General features: G+C 53.4%; 1 protein-coding gene and 2 long non-coding RNA genes across 4 annotated transcripts in view; 1 reads left to right on the top strand and 2 right to left on the bottom strand.

Annotated features, from left to right (window-relative positions):
* The window catches only part of Ppard (peroxisome proliferator activated receptor delta), a 67,508-nt gene that overhangs the window by 37,115 nt on the left and 8,996 nt on the right, over nt 1-21,397 (top strand). For both annotated transcript variants that reach the window (XM_031346735.1, XM_031346734.1), the window contains exon 3: nt 15,616-15,822. In XM_031346735.1, coding sequence (XP_031202595.1) covers nt 15,696-15,822 — 127 coding nt within the window. In that variant the 5' untranslated portion in view covers nt 15,616-15,695. The remainder of the gene's footprint in view (nt 1-15,615; nt 15,823-21,397) is intronic.
* LOC116074318 lies at nt 11,448-12,663 on the bottom strand. Its single transcript, XR_004112172.1, has 2 exons — nt 12,553-12,663; nt 11,448-11,724 (listed from the first exon to the last, which is right to left on the bottom strand). It is a non-coding gene; the product is annotated as an uncharacterized LOC116074318 (long non-coding RNA).
* LOC116074317 overlaps nt 14,593-21,397 on the bottom strand; it is an 11,655-nt gene continuing 4,850 nt past the window's right edge. Inside the window, exons 2-3 of the long non-coding RNA XR_004112171.1 lie at nt 15,588-16,558; nt 14,593-14,676 (exon numbers count right to left, since the gene is read on the bottom strand). This is a non-coding gene — a long non-coding RNA (uncharacterized LOC116074317). The remainder of the gene's footprint in view (nt 14,677-15,587; nt 16,559-21,397) is intronic.

The raw sequence follows: 21,397 nt of genomic DNA, 5'->3' as shown, positions 1-21,397 counted from the left end.
ACACACATACACACACACACACACACACACACACACACACACCATGTAATTCTGGCTGGCCTGGGACTCTCTATAGACCAGGCTAGCCTTGAATTCACAGAGATCCACCTGCCACAGCCTCCCAAGTGCTGGGATTACAGTTGTGCACCACCATGCTCAGCCAACATGAGACTTTCAAGAAATCAAAGTTAAAATAGGAGTGGAGAGATGGCTCAGAGGTTGAGGTCAGTTATTATTAATCCTCAGGGGACCCAAGTTCGATTCCCAGCAACCCGCATCAGATAGCTTACCACCTCCCATTACTCCAGCTCCTGAGAGTCTGATGTCTTCTTTGGCACACATAGGCACATACCCACACACATGAACATAATTAAAAGCAACAAAAATATGTCTTTAAAATTGTTGAATGTCTTTCACATCTAATACCTGTTCCAAGCTAGTGGATATTAATCTTGGCCTTCAGATGGGCAGCTTGAGTTACAGCAAGGCCAGACAGTGGCCCAAGAGTTTCCAGCCTGGTGAGATAGAGCTGGGGTGAGCCTTTTACAGAGCCTGGCACCAGAGCTTCCTCCTCTGTCGCACTAGCTTCCCACCTCTCCAGCGAGGCGGAATGGGACATGAAGTTGTTGAAGTGCCTGAGCTCAGGTTAGCAAGCAGCACAAGGGCAAACCCCCAGCCGTCGTCTCCTTACGGCAGCTGTGATTAAATGCACTTCATGGGAGGAAGGCCTTACTGTAGCTCACAGTTCCAAAACATAGCCCATCATTTTGGGGAATTCAAGGCAGAAACTTGAAACAGGTGGTCCACGGTCAAGAACAGAGAGAGAATGAATGCAAGCTTGCCTAGTGCTTGTTCAATTCAAGACCCAGCCAAGGGAATGGTGCCACCCATGCTGGATGGGGCCTCCCTTCTATTCTTAACGCAGTCAGGACAGTCCTAAGGCCAGACCCTGGCTAGCCTCCTCCAAACTTGGCTGAGGCTCTCTTCCAGGGGAGTATGCATGATGTCACGGTGACAGAGCTACCACAGTCTGCTCTGGACTTGGGAGAACTTTGATTCACAGAGGGTGGAGGGAGGGACAGTTGGTGTGTGAAGCACGGGCTTAGATAACCTACAGGAGGGGCATGAAGACTGGACTCAAGGTAGAGCGCAGGCTTGGCACACAGCAGGCTGAGGGGTCAGTGCACAGAGACCAAAATGACCCTCCAGGGTTCTGCCTGCAGGCTAGAGGCCTGGGCAGTGATGGCAGTCCGCCTGAGTCCTCCTGGGCCACCATGGGACATGCTTCCACATAAAGGTTTCTGTCTCCCTTATTGGGAACTTCGTGTGTGTGTGTGTGTGTGTGTGTGTGTGTGTGTGTGTGTGTGCGCAGGGTCCTTGGAGGCTAGCAGAGGGAAGTGCCTGAGTGGGGACTGGGAGCCGAGCTCGGGCCCTTAGGAATGCAGCAAGCGCACCAAACAGTTTTCCATCTCTTACTGGGAGCTTTTTTTAAGATAATCACTTTTTCTTAATCCTTTTTTAAAGTCATGTTTTAAAAAAACGTGTTTATCTTTAATTATTTTTAATCCGCACATAAACTAATAGGTTTCTTTGTACATATTCATGCATACTTAGCTTTGGTTGGTCCTCCCCACTGGTGCTCTCCCTCATCCCCTTGCCTCCCATACCCTCCTCTTCCCCACAGTTCTCCCTACCCACGTTCACATCTCATGCATTCTGTTTCCTTCCCCACCCAGCCCTTACACCACTCCCCTCTCCAGTACCCTGGACTCCACTTACAATGACGTCCGTGTAAGTGCACAACATAAAAATCAGAAGTCAGCTCCTTCCTCGAGAGAGAACACAGACAGTGTCTGTCTGTCTGAACCTGGGTTACCTCGTGTAATATTTTCTAGTTCCATTGTTTTTTTAGTTTTAAGATTTATTTATTTATTTATTTATTTTTATGTATATGAGTACACTGTAGCTGTATAAATGGTTGTGAGCCCTCATGTAGTTGCTAGGAATTGAATTTAGGAACCTCTGCTCACTCTGGTCGGCCTTGCTTGCTCCAGCCCAAAGATTTATTTATTAATAAATGTCTTCAGATGAACCAGAAGAGGGTGTCAGTTCTCATTACAGATGGTTGTGAGCTACCATGTGGTTGCTGGGAATTGAACTCAGGTCCTCTGGAAGAGCAGTCAGTGCTCTTAACCACTGAGCTAAATCCCCAATTCCCCATTCTTTTTTTATTTGCTTGGGTTTTTTTTGTTTTTTTTTGTTTTTTTTTTTTTGGATTTTTGAGACAGGGTTTCTCTGTATAGCCCTGGCTGTCCTGGAACTCACTCTGTAGACCAGGCTGGCCTCGAACTCAGAAATCCACCTGCCTCTGCCTCCCAGGTGCTGGGATTAAAGGCGTGTGCCACCACCTCCTGGCTTCTAGTTCCATTCTTAATGGCCAAATAAAATCATACTGTGTGACCAGACACTAAGCAGCACAGGCCAAGAACGACACAGCTCTCAGTCAGGATGCAGAAGGGTTTTATAGTCTTAGCGTTCAGGAGTGGAACTAAGAGGTAGTTGTGGTGCGGCTGCCTCCTGTCTTCGTGATAGATTGATTCTTCATCCCTGCCAGATGCATGGTCTCTCTTTAGAGCTCTGGTGTTCGTTGGTCTGGAATCTGGGACACTCTAACTGTTGGGATAAAGAGTGTTCACCTGGTTAAACAGAAGCCAGCCCTTTCCTAGAGAAGGGCTCCCAGAGCGTGGCGCTCACTTCAGAGTTCCTTTGCACAGCTGGGCAGCATGGCCAGCGCCCTTAATCCCAGCACTCAGGAGGCAGAGGGAAGCAGATCTCTGTGTGTTTGAGGCCAACCTGGTCTACAGAGAGAGTTTTGGAGCCAGACAGACCTTGTCTCAATAAGACCAAAAAACAAATCAAAGTTATTTTCTCAGAAGACAGAGAGATGGAACAATAGAAAAATATCGTGGCAGTTGTGGCTGGAGATGAGGCTCAGCTGGTTGGAGAATGTAAGAAGCTTTGGCCTTGATCTTTAGCACTGCATAAAAGTGGCCATGGTGCACACCAGCGATTTTAGCATCTGCGGGGTGAGACAGGAGGAGCAGAGGTTAAGGTCCTGCTTATCTTCATATGGAGTTTGAAGACAGCCTGAGATACTCAAGACCCATCTCAAAAAACTAAACAAAACAAAACAAAAAACAGTGGTTTACTTCAGGTCACTTTTTGTAAAGGCAGTAGTAGCTCACTGGCGGAGCACTCACCTAGCATTTACAAGACCCCGATCCAAACCACAGCAGTACAGGTAATAACAATTAAACAAACAAAACCGGAACTGTCTTACAAAGCCAATGAAGGCTGACTTGTTTGGGAAATTGGACCACTGTCTCATTCCCAATTCCTGGAAAGGCCAGATAGCTGCTTGGGGGCAAGAGAGGTGGCACTTGAACGTAAGTGACTCCATTTTGTTGTTGTTTAGTCTGATTTGTTGGAGCTGGGTGGGGGAGCCTAGTCCAAAACTGCTGTTTCCTGTGATTGTCGGCGCTGATCATTTGTGACTGATGGTCTGGTCTGTGATTGACTGCATCAGAGGGTGCGTGGGCTCAGTGTAGGAAGACTTGGGGAAGGTTATCTCTGTGCGTTTGTCTGTAGCCTGCCCCGCAGCCTTTTCTATCCCTGCCACCATGGTCTCTGATTTTTTCCTTCTACCTTACTCCTCTAAGCTGGAATCCTGTGTACCTGGACCACCCTCATGTTGGTCCTTATTTAAAAAAAAAAAAAATCTGTTCATTCATGGCTTCTCTGAACTCACCCCTTTTCTATCACGAGGACATTTTCTTCTCAGGATTATCCCAGATGGCCCAGCTCTGTTTGGTCACCTTGAACCTTCTCTGAGGCCTCCAGCGGGACCCTGCGCCACCCTGCCCTCTTACCTCACTGTGTGTAGCAGGTGCTGGCTTTCCCTTCCACCCTGGGAGCCCAAAGCTTCAAGGCACCTGAGGGTTTGCCTCCCCTCCCCCCTGACTCTGATGGGCCTCCCCTCCCCCTGACTCCGATGGGCCTCCCCTCCCCCCTGACTCTGATGGGCCTCCCCCGTGGAGTGACATTTGAAACTCTGCTCAGCCCAAACACGCTGAGCCAAAGGGGCAGTAGTTTCTGGACCCTGTGTCTTCCCCACATGGAGTCAACACCAGTGTCCTGTTATCCTGGGCAACCCTGAGTCCTCGGGATCCAGAGTAGTCTAGGTCGGCTGCTCCCACCCTGTGGGTCTCAACCCCTTTGGAGGTCAGATGTCAGCTATCCAACATATTAGATATTTGCATTATGATACATAACAGTAGCGAAATTACAGTTATAAAGTAGCCACAAAGATAGTTTTATGGTTAGCACACATGAGGAACTGTATTCAACGGTCGCAGCGGTAGGAAGGTTGGGAACCACTGCTCTAGGGAGAAAGAAGAGTCAGGTGGACTGGAAACAGGCTCAGCTCATCAGGCGGATGTGCCAATGCTTCAGCCTGGGGCATTGAACCTTTTCCTTTCTTTCTTTCTCTTTCTCTCTCTCTCTCTCTCTCTTATTTTGAAATTTTTTGTGTGTGTGTGTGCGTGTGTGTGCGCACAGAAACCCTCAGAGGCTAGGAAAGGGCATTAGATCAACAGAGCTGAAGTTAGAGGAGATTCCCAGTCACCCAGCCTAGGTGCTGGGAACCAAGCTGTCCGCTGTGCTGCCTCTCTGGTCCAGATGTGTTCTGCCTGATTACCATGCGCTGCTTTGTTCGCTGGTCTTTTGCTGAGCAGTTACTGGCCGCTGGTTACTTCCCATTCTCCCAGTGGGTGATTTGCCTGTGTGTGTGTGTCTGAGCAGAATGTATGTGGTGGCCACAGAGAGCATCAGATCCCCTGCAGCTGGGGCCACAGTTGTGAGCAGCCGGGTGGTTGCTGGGATCTGAGTCCAGGTCCTTCGCAAGAGCAGCCAGTGCTTTTAAGCGCTGAGCCATCTCTCCAGCCCCAGGACTCACATTCTGTAGGGAAGAGGCAGTGCTGACTGGACAGGTGGTCATTGTGGGCAGACCTCACAGGGCTGAGGAACAATGGCTAAGGCTGAAACAGGAAAGAATACAAGTCCTTAAGGGAAGCTCACTGGTGATCTTTGAGAGAAGGCCAGAAGATGGAGAGACAGGAGATAAGGCCCTGGGCAGGAGCAGCCAGACCAGCAAGGAGTCGCATGTACGTGTGGAAGCAGGGGTGACCGTGGGAGCTGAGTGAAGGGAATGTGCCACATCTGCACTCATAACACCTGGGACACTACTGTGCTCCTTACAACAAGCTAAGAGCCCTGCCCAAGGAGACCTACAACCGTCTTTCTTCCTGTGGCCATTTTTCAGCTAGTGCTTGGTGCCGTTTGTGTTTGTATTCTGTTAAGTGCCTCTGTTTACGTACGCTGAGAAAGTGTGTTTCGTGGCTGGATAGCTTTCCCTGTTTCTGCATGTGCTCAGTTTATCTGACCATTCCTCTGTTGGCATTGGCTCTTTGCTGATCTCTTGACATTGCAAATATGGAGCCAGCACCTGTGTATTTTCCTGCCCAGGGAATTAAAGGCCTATCACGGGCTAATATTGCCAGGCAGGGTTCAGATCTTCCCATATTCCCCCAGACAGATATGGGTGGCCACATCACAGCTGTGCAATTCCTGTGGCTCCTCTCTCCCCAGAGACAGCCAGAAGCCACTCAGCCCTGCTCACCGGCCCTGCCTCCTCACTGGCCATCGCCCTGTCTCCTCAGGTCATTTCCATGTCCTCCCTTTGGCTGGCTTCTCATCTCCTGCTCCTGACAGGCTGGATTTGCCCAGATGGAGGTCACGGTGATAAAGTGAAATCCGGGTTGTTGGTGCTCAGCATTCAGTGCCGCCCGCCTGGCTCTATGAGCTGTTAGATGAGAGGAGACAGCGGTGAGGGCGACTTGAAGGGTTCCCTGGTCTTAGTGGTTTAGGGAGGAGAGTGATGTCTCTAGACAGTACCTGCTGACCAGACAGCCACACAGCAGGACCGCTGGCCCAAAGGCTGCCCTGCTGGGCAGTTCTTAGCTCTGGTGTCCCTTGGACCCTTCACATGGAACTGGGAGACCCGGGCATGTGGCTCTTCCTGTCCGTTGGGCTTACGTGTGCCGTGCGTGCTCACCCGAGCATGTTGGCCCATGGGTAGGGGGTGCTGGAGATTCCTGAGTGGCCGCTTGGCTCAGTGGGGTCTCGGAGCAGGCGCCGGAAGCACGGGCCTCTGTTGGCCATGCTTGGACACCTCAGCCTGGATCTTTCTAGGAACAGGCAGGCAGCTGCTTCAAAGACCACTCCAGGCTCTGGGTTCTCCTGGCCTCTCTGTCTAATGCCTTGCACAGCCTTGGAAGGGGGTCGTCTTCAATTCCACCCAGCTTCTTCAGAGCCCTCCTGGGCCCCCTGCTTTCCCCAGGTTGATATCCCTTCTACCCTTCACCTCTCTGTACCTGGAGCCATCCCAGCTGCAGTCACATGACCCTTCTCTTTGCATCTGGAGTCCCGTGTGTCCTGTGTCCATCCTAGGCCTGGTTGACACCAGTGTGCCCCTCAGGGCTGGGCATTAGTTCTTCAGAGAGGCCCGGCCACCAGTCACAGTTCCATATTTGTGTCAGCTTCTTGACCAATGTACTTAGCAAATGTTTGTTGACCGAGTAAATGCCAGCAGATGGCAGCCACTGGCAGGAGCTAAGAGGAAGCAGAGCGAGAGTAAGGACATGGGCAGACATAGCTCCCGGGCCCTGTGGGAAGGGCTTTGGGGAGGCCTCTGGCATGGTGGCAGAGCCTTGTGGTCAGAAGCGCCTGAATGCTGGCAGCCTTTGGTTAGAACTGCTGTCAGAAGAGGCCCGAGTCTTCCTAACCCGGGCAGGCCTCCCGTTTAGCACAGCAGTCCCTTACCGCAGCACCTTTAAAGAAGTCTCCCCCAGAGCCAGCCACAAGAACGTAATTGAGAAAATACGCCAACTATGATGGCACACACCTTTAGCTCTGGCACTTAGGAGACAGGGGCAGGTGGTAGATCTCTGTGAGTTCAAAGCCAGTCTGGTCTATAGAGTGGGTTCCTGCCCAGCCAGGGCTACACGTGTCAAAAGAGATAATAAAAAAACACACTCGTTAGCTCTGTGGTGGGTTGTTTCAAGTTCTGTGTGTGTGCATGCATAGATACACATACACACATGTTCACTTGGTTGTGGAGGCCACAGGTCACCCTTGGCTGTCATCTCTCACTGTCTTGCCTTACAAGTGTGAGACGCTGCTCCTGGCTCTCCTACGTGGCTTCTGGGAGTTGAACTCAGGTCTTTGTGACTGTGGGGCAAGCACTTTTAAAGCTATCTTTCTGGCTTATTTGTGTGTGTGTGTGTGTGTGTGTGTGTGTGTGTGTGTGTGTGTGTGTATGTACGTGTGTGTATCACTCGTGCATGCATGCATGCATGAAGTTACATGCCATTACTTCTGACACATGTGGAAATCAATTCTCTCCTTCTACCATGTAAGTTCCAGGAGTTGAGTTCAGTTCACCAGGCTTGGTAGCAAAGCACCGTCGTACACCAGGTCATCTAACTGCATGCCCCACTTGAGGAGGCATCCCAGGCTGGCGCTGAACTGCAGCAGCCTCCCTGCCTCAGGCACAGTAGAAGAGTGGGCGTGCACTACACCAGGCTTGTTTTGTCTTCGAGCCCAAGTCCTCTCATAATCCACGTTTCTTGCTTGTGAAATGACATTCTGGAACCTTCTCCCTCTATCTATGGTTGGGGTGGGGTGGGCATTACCCCTCCCATCCCAGAGCCAAGGGCCGCTGAGAGCCAGCCCACCTGAGCCCTCACTTGTTTCCCAGCCAGGCGAGAGCCCCCTTCCCTCTGTTCTCTTTTCTAGACTGCCAGAGCTTTGGTTTCGTTTAGCACTGCTTCTGCACACTCAGAGAAGAGCTAGGAATAAATACAAGGGCTGTTTTGTCCTGCCTGGTTCCTGCTCTTTCTGGCTTTGGAGATTGACCTCAGGTACTCACTAGGGTAAATCCACCCTGCCTCTGAGGAAGGTACGCTGAGGACATGGGGTGACCTGAATTGGCAAATGGGAAGCAGCGAGTACTGCAAAGTCCCTGGCCCGGAAAATTGGGTCACTGGGTCAGCACACAGATTACTGATTGATAGGGTAGCTTGGGACCATCAATCCAGCAACTTTCTCTTAGGGCCCCTCCATGCTGGTCCCAAACCACTCACTAGAGGCCTGGGATAAGCTCTGCCTCTGACGCTGCCAACCCTCACCCCACCTCCACAGTGGCTGGGGCAGAGGGTGAGGAAGGCTCCGGCTGTCGCTTCAGCAAAGACGACAAGTATTCTTCTGTTTGACTCCGTACCTCTATAGAGTATTCAGGGAGCGCCCTGCAGGTCTCCTGTGGTGGGAGGGAGGTATGGGGGGAGTAGAGAGTAAGAACTGTGGAGGTCCCAGGATCCCTGCACACTTTAAAACCAGTGGCCTTGCTCAGCCGAGTCTCCCCAAGACCAGTGGCAGTGACGCACACACATAGAGGTCAGTCCCTGCAGGTGGCCCTGCCCTGCACGCCTGCCTCAGTTTCTCAATGTTTCTTGGACCTTGCTGCCTGGTAGGCAGCAGCTGCAAGGCCTAAGAACTTGGGGAGCATGAGTGTCACCCCCAGATTGGGGGAGGGGTGGTGAGCCTGAGCCAGAGGCAGGTAGAGGCAGCCTGGTTTCTAAAGGGCACCAGCTGTGAGTGACAGGGACATAAGGAAATGATCCCTTGGCGAGGGCTGCAGGCCAAGGCTGTCAGCATACTTATCCATTCACCAAGTGCCTGTTGAACACTCACTAAGAGGCCCTGTGCCAGCAGAGCAGAGGACAGTCCTGGGTATGGTGGTGCGGTGAGGCCCGGGCAGTCCGCAGACCTTGCAGGTCTGGAGTCAGGACTGAGGTAAGCAGGGTGAAGTGGTGCTAGCCCAGGATGGCTTCTTGGAAGGAGCGCCAGTGTGGCCCAAGCGTGATGGTGGAATGAGGGGCAGGGGCCAGAGCAGGGAGGAAAGGCTAGAGGAAGACAGGGGCCAGAACCTGTGGTGGCCTCAGCTATGGCGTGGCGGTTTTGTGGTGGCGGGCTGTGGTGGGGCGCTGTGTCAGGCTCTTGTGACAGACTGGGCTGAGGGCTTAAAGCCACACTCAAGTCAGGGGAGTGAGGGCTCCTGACTCAGGCTGACAGGAGATTCCAGCACTCCGGATCCTGCCCCTGGGCCAGCTAGCTTCTGGTGCATACTTGGCCCAGCAATACACAGGAGGCACATGGTGCCGTGACTAAGACTTGACCTCAAGCTACCAATTCCTCATCTGTTAAATGGGGACAGTAGCACCCGGTTCTTGGGGTATTTATAAGAAGGGTCAGTGCCCACAGAGATAGTAAGGTTAGAGTTAGTAAGCCAGGGAGAGTGGGAGCTAGCACCAGGGCGATAGAGACAGTAAGAAGGCACGGCTCAGGTGGGGCTTCTGAAGGGGGCCCTGGCATGCTGGCTCCTCCTAGCCACCTCCACCCCAGGCAGGGCAGGCCTTCTCTCACCACGCACATAGCCTGCTTGGCCATCATGGGAGCTGAGCCACCAGGCAGAGCACACCTGTGCTTCCGTAGCTGATCTCCTGGGCAGTGGGGTGACCTGGAAGGAAGCCCTCCCTGCTCCTCTCAGCCCGGGGCCTCCTTCCGCTGTGTGCCCGTACTCTCTAGAGGTGTGGGTCATTGGGTTCAGCTCCGGTATCTGCCCCTGCCTGCACAATTCCCCTGGCCTGTGAGAGGTGGGTGGAGCTTGCCACTCCCACATCTCTTTCCTCCCTCCTCCCCCCAGTGCCTCTTTTGGGAGGTGAGCCTGGGTCCTAGAGCTGGGACTGTGTACTCCGAACACTCTCGAGTGTGCATGAGTGTGTGTACGTGTGGATGTGTGCACACCCCAAAATCAGAGCAGACCAGGGATTGCTTTGCAGAAAACCACTGTGCTAGATCCACCCCTGTTCCCTCTCTTCTTTGTGGCTGCACGTAAGGCCCAGGGTTGCTTGCTCCTGATCAAGGGGTTTGTGACCCTAACACAATGCTGGTAGCAGAGGGGAGACTGCCACAGCAAGCAGTGAGTCTGGGCAGGATGAAAAGGGGAGAGGAGAGCAGGTTCCAGGCAGGCCAGGTGGCAGGAACCTGGGAAAGGCCACTGAAGGTGGCTGCCAGCCACAGGACCGAACGGCCTCAGGGTGGCACCGGCAGTGTGGCTGGCTGACTCCAGCTGCAGCAGGCAGGGCTGTCTGAGAATGGCTCTGGCAGAATACAGGGGTAGACTGCAGCTTGGCCGTTAGAGCTACACGTGAAGCATCCCAAGAGATGCATGTGGGCTTCAGAACAACCAGGCAGTGACTTTGCCACCTCAGCCGGTATCGAGCCTGCAAGTTTGAAGAGGCAGCCATGTCCAGAAACAGCAGTTCTCCTGCCTGTTAGGAGATAATCCTCCTAGCAGCCAGTTACAGGGTGAGCCGGGCCTTAGGGCTGAGTCTGGGAGATATGACCGTGTGCGGGGCTGTCCGAGACCTGGCCAGCGCTGGCCTCCTCAGCTCTAAAGCTCTGTCGTCTTCCACCTGGGGACTGCTTGCCTGGCTCATGGGGACCGGGTGACAGTCTGTGTCACCACTCACTGTTCCTGAGCTCAGAAGGGCCCTCAGGATGCAGTCATGAGCGGAGTCCTCAGGAGCAAAAGAAATACCGTTGTCCATTGTGTGAACAAGATGGTACTGCGGTATCCCCTCTTGTTACCTCTGCCAAAGGGACTCAAGCCCCCTGCTGTCCCTGCTCACCATCACCACACCCAGACTACAGGACTCCAGGCCAGGTGTCTTGTCCCCACACCCGTGGCACCAACCACCCTAGGAGTCCCGTTGTCTTCGTCCTGCATAGGAGCCTAGCCTGGCAGGGCTTTCCTTACCCCGCCCTGACCTTCCTATCTCTACGCTTGCATCTTCAGCATGGAGACCCCTGCTGCTTGTCATCTGGTAGCAGGTCATTCTTGCAGCAGCCAGGAGGGAGCCATGTAACTTTCCACTCTGCCTGCCAGCATGTCTCTCTGGGCTCCTGTTGAGTCTGAGGGGAGGCAGGCACATGCAACACTATGCAAGCATCTTGTGTTCAGAGACCCTCGCAGGAGGTTTCTGTTCTCATCATTGCTAGGATTATGTCCAACAGCATCCGCATCGAGTAGACACATTGCTGGCCTCCTGAGGGCTCAGCCAGCAGGAACAGTGAGGGACATGGGCAGACCGCCGGGGGTGACACCTGGCTGCCCTGTAAGGACCACATGCAGGGAGGGGAGGGGACAGCACTTAAGCATTTCAGTTCTTATCCTCTACTGTGTTTTAAGACTGAGTGAGGCCTAGGCATTGGTTATAGGAGCTGTTTATGCCAAACAGAGCTTCTCACTCCTGCCAAGCAGGGTGAGTGAATCAGGAGGCAGGGACAGGACAGGAGGGGAGTGCAGATGGAGCCCAGGCCACCGGTGGCCCCTCAGGAAGCATCTGGAATAAATGTCCTTTAAAGGCTCTGCCGATGTGCCATGGCCTGTGTGCCCCTCAGCCAGCTTCTCCTCATGTGACATCTTGAAGGACAAACGTCTCTGCAGCTGACAAGGCTCTGTACAGACGTGACTTCTTGTCTCTCCTAGAAAGCATGTTAGAGCTTGCTTACCACTGAATTGTGTGTGTGCACGCTCGCGTGTGTGTTCATGTGCATGCACTGTATATGTGTGTCCATGTGTGCATGTATGTGTGTGGGTGCGTGTTACATGAATATCACAGCTAACCCATAGAAATCAGAAGACATTTTGCAAAGTCCCTACATCAAGTGGGTCCCCAGGGATTCATCTGGACCTCAGGCTTCACAATTCTCCCCCGTTCTGTTGGTTGTATCCCACCACTCATCTGAATGTTATGATCAACATCTCCAGCTGACTTCTGGGAAGCCGAGCCCTGAGAGCTGAAGGCTGAGCATCCCGCTCCTCACCACTGTTATTTCTGTGTTTTTATTTCATCCTGATTTGATTTGTAGAAAAGTCAGCCATGTTAATCAGTTTCCTGCCTGTATTTCTGACCAGAATATTCAAGAGAACACGTTAAAGGGAGGAACTACTCCCTTTGCCTCGCAGTTTCAAAGGGTTCATCCTTCATGGTGGGGAGGCACAGGTCACATCTCAGTGGCCAGGAAGTAGAGGTGGGGCGGGAGTGAGCTGGCTCTTTCCCCACGCCCCCATTTCATCCAGCTCTGTCCCTGGGGTTGTTCTTGGTGATAGGTGCCCCATGTCAGTCCACAGCTATTCTCTGTGGCTGCCCGAGCCCTGCTGAGCTGCCCCACCCAGTCAGATCATGGACAGATAGCCTCGTCTTAGCGTAGATCATCATTCCGCTTTAGGTAAGCACTGTATACAAGCGAGGCTCCGGGGTCAAAGCAAGTGCACTTCTCTTTAGTGTGAAGGCCAAACCGGGTACAGACCTGGCCAATGCCTAATTAAGCTTGCTTCAAACTCGGCCCAAAACCCATGGTGACGGTCTTCCTCTCCCTCGATGGGATTACTAGTAGACGGTCCGGTTGGCCATGTGCTCGGCACCTAGGATTAAACCAAGCATCCACTTATGCTCGTCCAGCCTCTCCAGTAGATCCACATCCCCCTCATGTTGGTGTCTTTATTTGAAAATCACACCTCAGGGACGGGTGTACTGGTGCAGAGCTTTAAGTATGCGGCCCTGGCTGCCTTAGAACTCTCTGTGTAGACAAGGCCTGGCTGCTTAGAACTCTCTGTGTAGACAAGGCCTGGATGCCTTAGAACTCTCTGTGTAGACAAGGCCTGGATGCCTTAGAACTCTCTGTGTAGACAAGGCCTGGCTGCTTAGAATTCTCTGTGTAGACAAGGCCTGGCTGCTTAGACCTCTCTGTGTAGACAAGGCCTGGCTGCTTAGAATTCTCTGTGTAGACAAGGCTAACCTCCCGTGCTGTGAGCACAGGCAGGCTCACCATGTCCAACTTGCATTATCAGCCTTTACTAAGGAATTTATCAGCTGTTTTAGGGAACTTAGTACTGGGATAAAAGTTGAAAGTATTTTTCTCTGCTTATTGTCTAATTGATTTGATTGGATTGGGTTTTTAAGACAGTGTCTCAAATTGCCTAGGCTGGCCTCAAACTCACTATATAGTTAGGCTAACCTTGGAACTGGTCCTCTGTCCAGACCACAACTGGGCTGCTATACCTGCTCTGTGCAGTGCCTGGGACCAGACCAGCGTTTCCCGACTGCTCCAGAAGCACTCTCTGCTAACTCGGCTACAAACAAAGCCCTGGTTTGTGTTTAATTGCTTCTCCTTAAATTCCCTTTAACTGTGTGGTGCTTTTATATAATATATAAAAGGTTAATCTTTTACCTGTAATCTTGATGCCCATAAAGCGTTTATGAGTTTATTGTCAGGCCTACATCTTGCTCACGTGAGATGAGTTTTATGCTAACACGTGGTTTCTTGTACTTTATGCGGGCTTTTGTTGTATGGATGGGGTTTTCTGTAGCCCAGGCTGGCCTCACATTTTCTGCGTAGCTGGGGATAACCCTGAGCTTCTTACCCCCCTGCCTCTACTTCCTGAGCGCTGGGATTACAGATGTGCACCACCACCCCTGGCTGATGGGTGCTGAGGATCCAACCAGGCTTGGCTACACTAGAGAGGCAAGCACGCTCCCGACTGTGCTGCACCGCCTCCCTGCTTTACATGGCTGCTGCCTTCGTGCCTTGGCTTGGTGTCAATGTGCGCGCGGACCTGCTCCTGTGTTAGCACTTTCTCAGCTGTTCTCATAGCTGCCTAAACTTCATCCTCTCTCTTGAGTTGAGGCAGGGGTGTGTCTGTGTATCTTGTGATAAGCTGCTCACACCCTTCCTGTGATGGTCACTTAGCCGGAATCTTCCAGATCCACACATCCCCGGCTTCTGGCTCTCGACCACGTAGGCCTCAGGGCTGCAGCTGTCCAGAGCAGAGCCTCTTAGAGGCCACTCTGCAGTCCAGACTCAGGATGGCCGGATGGAGCCCAGTGTGAGGAAGAACATGGAACACAGAGGTGCTTTGCTGGGCAGGGCGAGTTGTTAAGTGTGATTGTACTTCACAGCTACAGGGGATTAGTAATATAACCCTCAGGGTGCACACCTTTAATCCCATGTTTAGTGGACAGAGGCAGGTGGATCTCTTTTAAGTTCTAGGCTAGCCTGGTCTACATATCAGGACAGCTTGGGCTATAAAGAGAGAGAGATCTTATTTCACAAAACAAAAAAATAAATCACAGCCGGGCAGTGGTGGCACACGGGCAGTGGTGGCACACGCCTTTAATCCCAGCACTTGGGAGGCAGAGGTATAAGGAGGACGCCACCCTGGAGCTCAGGCTCTGAACGGGCCTTCCTCTGAGCTTTGAGAAGCTGAAGCCGCACTCTCGCTGCACCCAGCTGGGTGAACTCTCTCCACAGCCCCCTCCCCCCCCGTAGTTGTCACTTCTGAGAGCAGGATTTATGGACGGTTTTTTATTTGATGAACATTGGGGTAGCATCCGGTTACTATTGCTGAGATGAAACACGGTGACCAAAAGCAACCTGGGGAGGAAAGGGTTTATTCAACTAACACTTCCATATCCTGTTCATCAAAGGAAGTCAGGCCAAGAGCTCAAGCAGGGTAGGAACCTGGGGGCAGGAGCTGATGCAGCACTCCTTGGGGGGTGCTGCTGACTGGCTGCTCCTCGTGGCTTCCTCAGCCTGCTTTCTTACAGAACCCAGGTGCACCAGCCCAGGGATGGCACCACCCACAATGGGCTGGGCCCTCCCCCATCCATCACTAATTAAGAAAATGCCCTACAGCTGGATCTTATGGAGGCATTTTCTCAATTGAGGTGCCCTCCTTTCAGACTCCAGCCTGTGTCAAGTTGACTTAAAACTAGGCAGCGCACAGCCCCTCCTGGAACAATCCCCGGAGAACACGTTGGCTCTGCTGTCCGTGGGAGCCAGCACAGTGAGGGCACAGAGGTGTTTTCTACCTTTCTGCCTCACAATGGGGGTTCTGGACAGCTGCATCCTTATTAGCCATGGTGCTGGGGGGGGCGGCTGCTGTGAGTACCAGGGCCCTGGGTGATTGCTCTGAGGGATCCCCTGGGTGACTCCAGCACTGAGAACAAGGGACAGGAGTCTGAGGTCATCTTCAGCTGCCCAGCCAGTTCAGTCCATCCTGGGCTTTAAAAAGCCCTGTCTCGCCGGGCAGTGGTGGCGCACGCCTTTAATCCCAGCACTTGGGAGGCAGAGGCAGGTGGATTTCTGAGTTCGAGGCCAGCCTGGTCTACAGAGTGAGTTCCAGGACAGTCAGGGCTACACAGAGAAACCCTTCTCGAAAAAAAGACAAAACAAAAGATGCCAGAAAGCTCTGCAGGGACTGAGAAGGGCAGGAGAGCATTCTGAGCACAGAGCATTGCTGTGTGACAGCAGCCCTGCAGGGTGCCTGCACCCACCACTCTTACCTGACCGTCTCTGTCTCTCCCTGCCCAGGCAGTCCATCTGCGCTCAGACCCAGATGGTGGCAGAGCTATGACCAGGCCTGCAGGCGCCACGCCAAGTGGGGGTCAGTCATGGAACAGCCACAGGAGGAGATCCCTGAGGCCCGGGAAGAGGAGAAAGAGGAAGTGGCCACGGGTGACGGAGCCCCGGAGCTCGATGGGGGACCAGAGCCCACGATTCCTTCCAGCAGCTGTGCAGGTACGGGGGGTGGGGGGGGCCCGAGGAGCGGGTTCTGTGAACAACATGGGGGGCCAAGGAGTAGAGTGACTGACTGATACCAGAGCCAGGGGTCCTGTGGTGAGCCGCGGGGCCCTGGGAAATCACGTACAGTAATGTAGATGAGCTGGACGTGGGCTTTTACGGGAGGCAGGAGGGTGTTTGTCCTTTATCCCACCCCTACCCATCAGATGCCTCTGAACCCACATGTACACCTGCCCAGGCAGCATCTGCTAACGGGCTTTGGTAGTGGGCGTGGACCCAGAGCCTTGTGTATCCAGGCACCAGCACTGGGATGCACCCGTACTCCTGGCTGCACCAGGAACTGTGGGATGTACCTGCAGTTGTCATGAGACCGGGTACTGAGTGGGAATGCCTGGTGCTTTGAGTGCCTGTGACTTGGGCCGATTTGGAGCATCAGGGTTCAGCTGGCTCTTTCCACTTGCTGGGTCACTTCATTGACCCTCTGTTGGTGGCAATGGTGACATTCTTCTCTGGTGGCCAGCATGGCCCTGTCATCTCATCCTCACGACACTGTGTCCAGCCTGTACACAGGACCCCTCAGGCCCCTCGCTCTCCCTCCCCAGCCTCACTCGCCTCCTCTGGGTGCCTTGGGCCAGGGCATCCTGATGATCCTGGATTGGCCCTCAGAGCCTCAAAGTCAGGAGTGGGCGTGGCTTGCCGCTGGTTTCAGCTGGATAGGCCACTCCAGGGGTACCTGAGGTAATAGAGCTGTGGGGTAGGATAAGCCTTTGCCTGGGCCTGCAGTCAAGAAGGGACCAAATCCTTGAACCATGTCCCCTGAAACCTACAAAGCAAGGCCTTTCCTCATTAGCACTCAGAGGGTGGGGTGGAAGGACCGGTGTCAATCCCGCTCACCTACCCACATCCTCAGAGTGACTCCCAGTGGCTGAGGTGTGACCTGAGAGTCCAGAGCAGCCCGTATTTTTGTGTGTTAGAGGTAGTGGCTGTGGTGGTCCTGCAGACCCAAGCGTTCTCAGTAGAGAGGAGACTTCTGGGAACCAGAATGCGCTCAGTGCTGTCACGGGCAGCTTTTAGGCAACAAAGGACCAGAGGCCTGGTAGTGTGTGCTGCAAATCCCAACACTCAGGAGGCAGAGGCAAGATAATCCCCGAGAGTTCAAGGCCAGCCTGCTCTGTATAGGGAGACCTTGCTGAGAGACAGAGAAGGAAACACTCGGACTGGCAGTGTGCCGGGTGTCATGAAGATGCCCGGGACAAGTGAGCAGGGAGGAGAAAGGCACGAGGGCTGGCCTGGCCGCCTGCCCTGACAGCCTTGTCCCCATATCTGGGCAGGAAGCATCTGACGCTGGGGCTTTGTGCACACCTCACACAAGTGATTTCCCACCACAAGCCATTACAGAGCTTGTAATGTTCACGTGCCAGCCAAAGTGCAGGGGCTGGGGCAGAGTCAGTTGAGGACACAAAGGGGTGTGGTGGGAACATCTGGGGCAGCGTGGACTGTGGGACTCCCAGGGCACCATGTCGGGTCCTGCTTTCTTGATAAATGGGTACATCAGAGGTGGCTTGGCTGGACTGGTAATGGCTGTCAAACCCACTGGCCTAGGAGACCAGGGAAGTTAGGGCAAGCAAGGCAGCGAATGGCCAGAAAACAGTGCTCCCAGCGTGAGAATGTCGGTTGTCAGCTCGCTGGGAGACTATTGGCCTGACGTGGAGCCTCTGGGTGGCAGTGGTGACAGGATGGCGCAGGTTTATGTTCCTTTTGCCCTGCTGATCTGCTCTGGGAATGTGTCCCCTGTGCCTGTTGGGTCAGTGATCTATTAACCACAGCAGAAAAGGGGTGTCGCCCTCTGTGGGAAGTCCCTTAGGTAAGCGGAACACTCTCTTAGTTATTAAAAAGGGTGAAGTAGGAGCTGGTGGAATGGTTCAGTGGTAGAGGTGCTCACCCCAGTTTCTTAAAGGACAAGGAGGAGATGGCTCAGTGGGTAGAGACTCTGGCTACACAAGCCCAGAGACCTGAGTGTGAGCCCTAGAGCCTACATGCAGATGGCCGAGAGGACCAGTTATATAGTTGTCCCTCAGCCTCCACATGTGCTGTGTCACAACGTCCCTGTCACACAGATCACATACATGTGCCATGTCACACATCCCCCATCACAGAGATCACATCCATTAGTAATAAGTAATAAAGATTTTTTGTTTTGTTTTGGGTTTTTTGTTTGTTTTTTGATACCAGGCCTCTCCCTGGCCGACCTGGAACCCAATGTGTAGACCAGGCTGGTCTCAAATTCAGAGATCCGCCTGCCTCTGCCTCTGGAGTGCTGGGCTTAAAGATGTGCACCACCACACTGAAAGATTTTTGTTTCTGTTTGTTTAAGGATAAGGTAGAGAGCCCAGCATGGTGGCTCTCGCCTGGCATGGAGCACTTGGGAGCAGAAGCAGAAGAGTCAGGGGTCCCAGGCAGCCTGTCTGAATAGATGTCAGGCAGTACAGGCCAAAGGACTGCAGGAGTCGACTCAGAGTCCTGAGCGGCGTGAGGCGGGTCTGTTAGAAGCCACAGCCTGTGCCATGAGTCTCTCTCAGCAACCATGTGTGACTCGCATAACCTCAAAGCTCTTGTTCTGTTTTGTCCCAAAGTTGAAATGGATAAACTGACCAGGCATGGTAGAGCGCTCTTTAATCCCAGCACTTGGGAGGCAGAAGCAGACAGAGCCCAGAGACCACCCCCAGCAAAACAGGGAACCCAGGTGGCCTGCAGGCTGTGACCCTCATGGCTGCCTCAGGCCCTCCTCTCAGCTTCCTCACTTGAGCCCAGCCCAGCTCTCAGTACCTACTAGCCCCCTGCTCTGTGCCCACGAGTCTTGGGCTTTTGCCCAGAGTCCCTTTGGACTCCTGGCAAAGGAGTCCTGAAGGAACCCTGAAATGGTAGAAAGGCTGCACGGCTCCAACCCTTGCACGTGGGTCCATGTTAAACGTCCCTGCTCCGAGTCAGCGCCTGCCACCATTCTGTCCCCATGATGTCGGCAGAGCAGGCTTCACACTAGCACATAGCAACAAAAAAGCACATGGCCTGGGGCCCCTGGACTGACCCCGGGAGCTGGTGCTCACCCCCCCACCTCTCCTACCCAGTCCCCTCCCGATTCATGGCAGCCCACACGCACACGGGAGCCAGGTAGATAAGTGGCTCTCCTTTCAACGTGCCTCCTTTCCTCGGTAGCACTTGATGAATGTCCAGGGCTGGGCACCATGCCAGAGGAGCCCAAAAGTCCAAGCAAAATGGAACAACCATCAAAGAACCACCCAGTTAGCTGGGTGTAGTGACACACACCTTTAATCCCCCAAGAAACAGGCAGACCCCCCTTCACCCCTGAGTTTGAGGCCAGCCTGGTCCACAAAGCAAGTTTCAGGGTTACACAGAGAAACCCTATCTCAAAAATAAAAACAATACAAAAAGGAGAAGCCAGTCCCCAGCCTCAGGTGCTCTTAGAGCGCATCCTGATGTGAGGACTAAGGCTCTGGCAGCACCTGTCGCTCAGCAGGCTGGCTGTGTGCACCTCATGGCTGTGACAACAGTGTGCTTCCAGCCCCTGGGGCAAGATATTCAGGAGAGCCTTCTGCCGCCATGTGAGCATGTGGAGATAAGTCAACAGTGTGTGTTTGCTGAGCTTGTACTCCGATGGCAAGACTGATACTCCTGTGGAGGGCCAGGGTTACCCAGAGTTCAAGTGTCTGAGGACCGACCTCAGCCATCAGCGCTGAGCCTGCTGTTGACAGGGAGAGCGTGCCTGTGGGCTGCAGGACAGTGTGGATTGCCACATACCCAGAACCGGTAAAGGGAGAAGGGAGGGGTGTGTGTGTGTGTGTGTGTGTGTGTGTGTGTGTGTGTGTGTGTGTGTAGGGCTGCAATGGAGGAGGCGTCCCCTCTTCCAGGAGGAAAGAGGCCCCGGCCATTCTCTCAAAGCCTTCACCCGTAGGCAGAGAGCCACGTGCATTCTGAAGCGAAGCCCTCGGTCCTCCAGTCTCCCAGTTAGATGACAGTCAGAGCTTTATCTTTCCTTGTTTTTTAGATAGTTTCTCTGTGTAGCCCTGGCTGTCCTGGGACCACTCTGTAGACCAGGCTGGCCTCGAACTCAAAGATCCACCTGCCTCTGCCTCCCAAGTGCTGGGATTAAATCAGTGCAGACTAGCCTGTGAACGGAAGCCCGGCTATCACAGCTCAGCCAGATCAGGGAAGCCATCCGCACTGCTATCTTTAACCGTATCAACCTCAGTTTTCCCGCCTGTTATGCAGGGGCACAATGCCCGATTTGGAGGGTTATCTCGAGGCCTTACATGGATGAAGGGATGTGTAGGTCCCAGTAGAGTTCCAGAGCCCAGGCGTGCCAGCACGCACTCTGCCGCAGGTCCTAGTCCTAACCACAGCCAGCAGGTGACCTTGCACAAAGTGAAATAAGCCAGCCATGGTGGCATCTGGGAGGGAGGCTGAGGCGTGCCCAGCAGCACTCTGAGTTCACAACTAGTCCAGGCTACCTCATTAGACCTATCTCAGACAACCCAGAGAACCCTGAGCTAGCAGGTGGGGCCTGGCAAATGCCGCCTCTTCTCCTGTCCCTCTTCCTAGATGTAGACCCTTGGGATGTGTCTCAGGCACCTGGCTGGGATTCTGGGACCAGCTGCAGGTGTATCAGGTGGACAAAGGCACCTCCTACGAGCAGCAGGGGGCGCTGAGAAGAGTGTGTGCCCCATCGCTGAGTCAGGATGCCCCAGACAGACAGCTCTAAACAGAAAGGCTATGGGGTCTATGGTGAGTCTCAAAGGCTCACCTCCAGTGAGCACAGGAACGGGAGGTCCCACCTCCTGTTAGCACCACAAGCTTTGAACACCTGAGCCACTGGGGAATATTCAGAATCTGTGCTAAAGCCAGGCATGTGACAGTATGCCTATAGTCCCAGCTCTTGGGAGGCTGAGTTACAGGCCAGCCTGGGCTACAGTATTGTGAGACCATGAGTCAAGGAAGGGCAAGGCTGAGGATGGGGCTCAGTTGGTGGAGTGTTCGCCATGCTGCAGGGTGTGGAGGCTAAGGAGGCAGAAACAGAGCTTCGAGGCCATTTGTGGAAATGCCTGCACACCTACATGAGGACCTGCGTTCAGATGCTCAGCACTCATACAGAGAGCTGGGCCTGGGCCAGTGAGGTGGCTCACAGGGCAAAGGAGCTTGCTGCCAAGCTTGGTTATCTGGGTTCAATCCTGGGACCCCCAAACTGGAAGGAGAAAACAAGCTTCTAAAAGTCGTCCTCCACCCCTGTGTGTGCACACAGAAGACATAAATTAAAATGCAATTTAAAAAGTAGAATCTGGCCAGGCAGTGGTGACGCACGCCTTTAATCCCAGCACTTGGGAGGCAGAGGCAGGCAGATTTCTGAGTTCGAGGCCAACCTGGTCTACAGAGTGAGTTCCAGGACAGCCAGGGCTACACAGAGAAACTGTGTCTCAAGAAGAAAAAATAGAAAAAGGAAAAAAAAGAGCACAGTGGAGAGTGATAGACACACACACACACACACACACACACACACACA

Source organism: Mastomys coucha, unplaced genomic scaffold (genome assembly GCF_008632895.1).
Source record: "Mastomys coucha isolate ucsf_1 unplaced genomic scaffold, UCSF_Mcou_1 pScaffold3, whole genome shotgun sequence".
NCBI lineage: Eukaryota > Metazoa > Chordata > Mammalia > Rodentia > Muridae > Mastomys > Mastomys coucha.
Note: the sequence above shows the minus strand (reverse complement) of the source record. Positions and strands in the feature narration are given on the sequence as shown.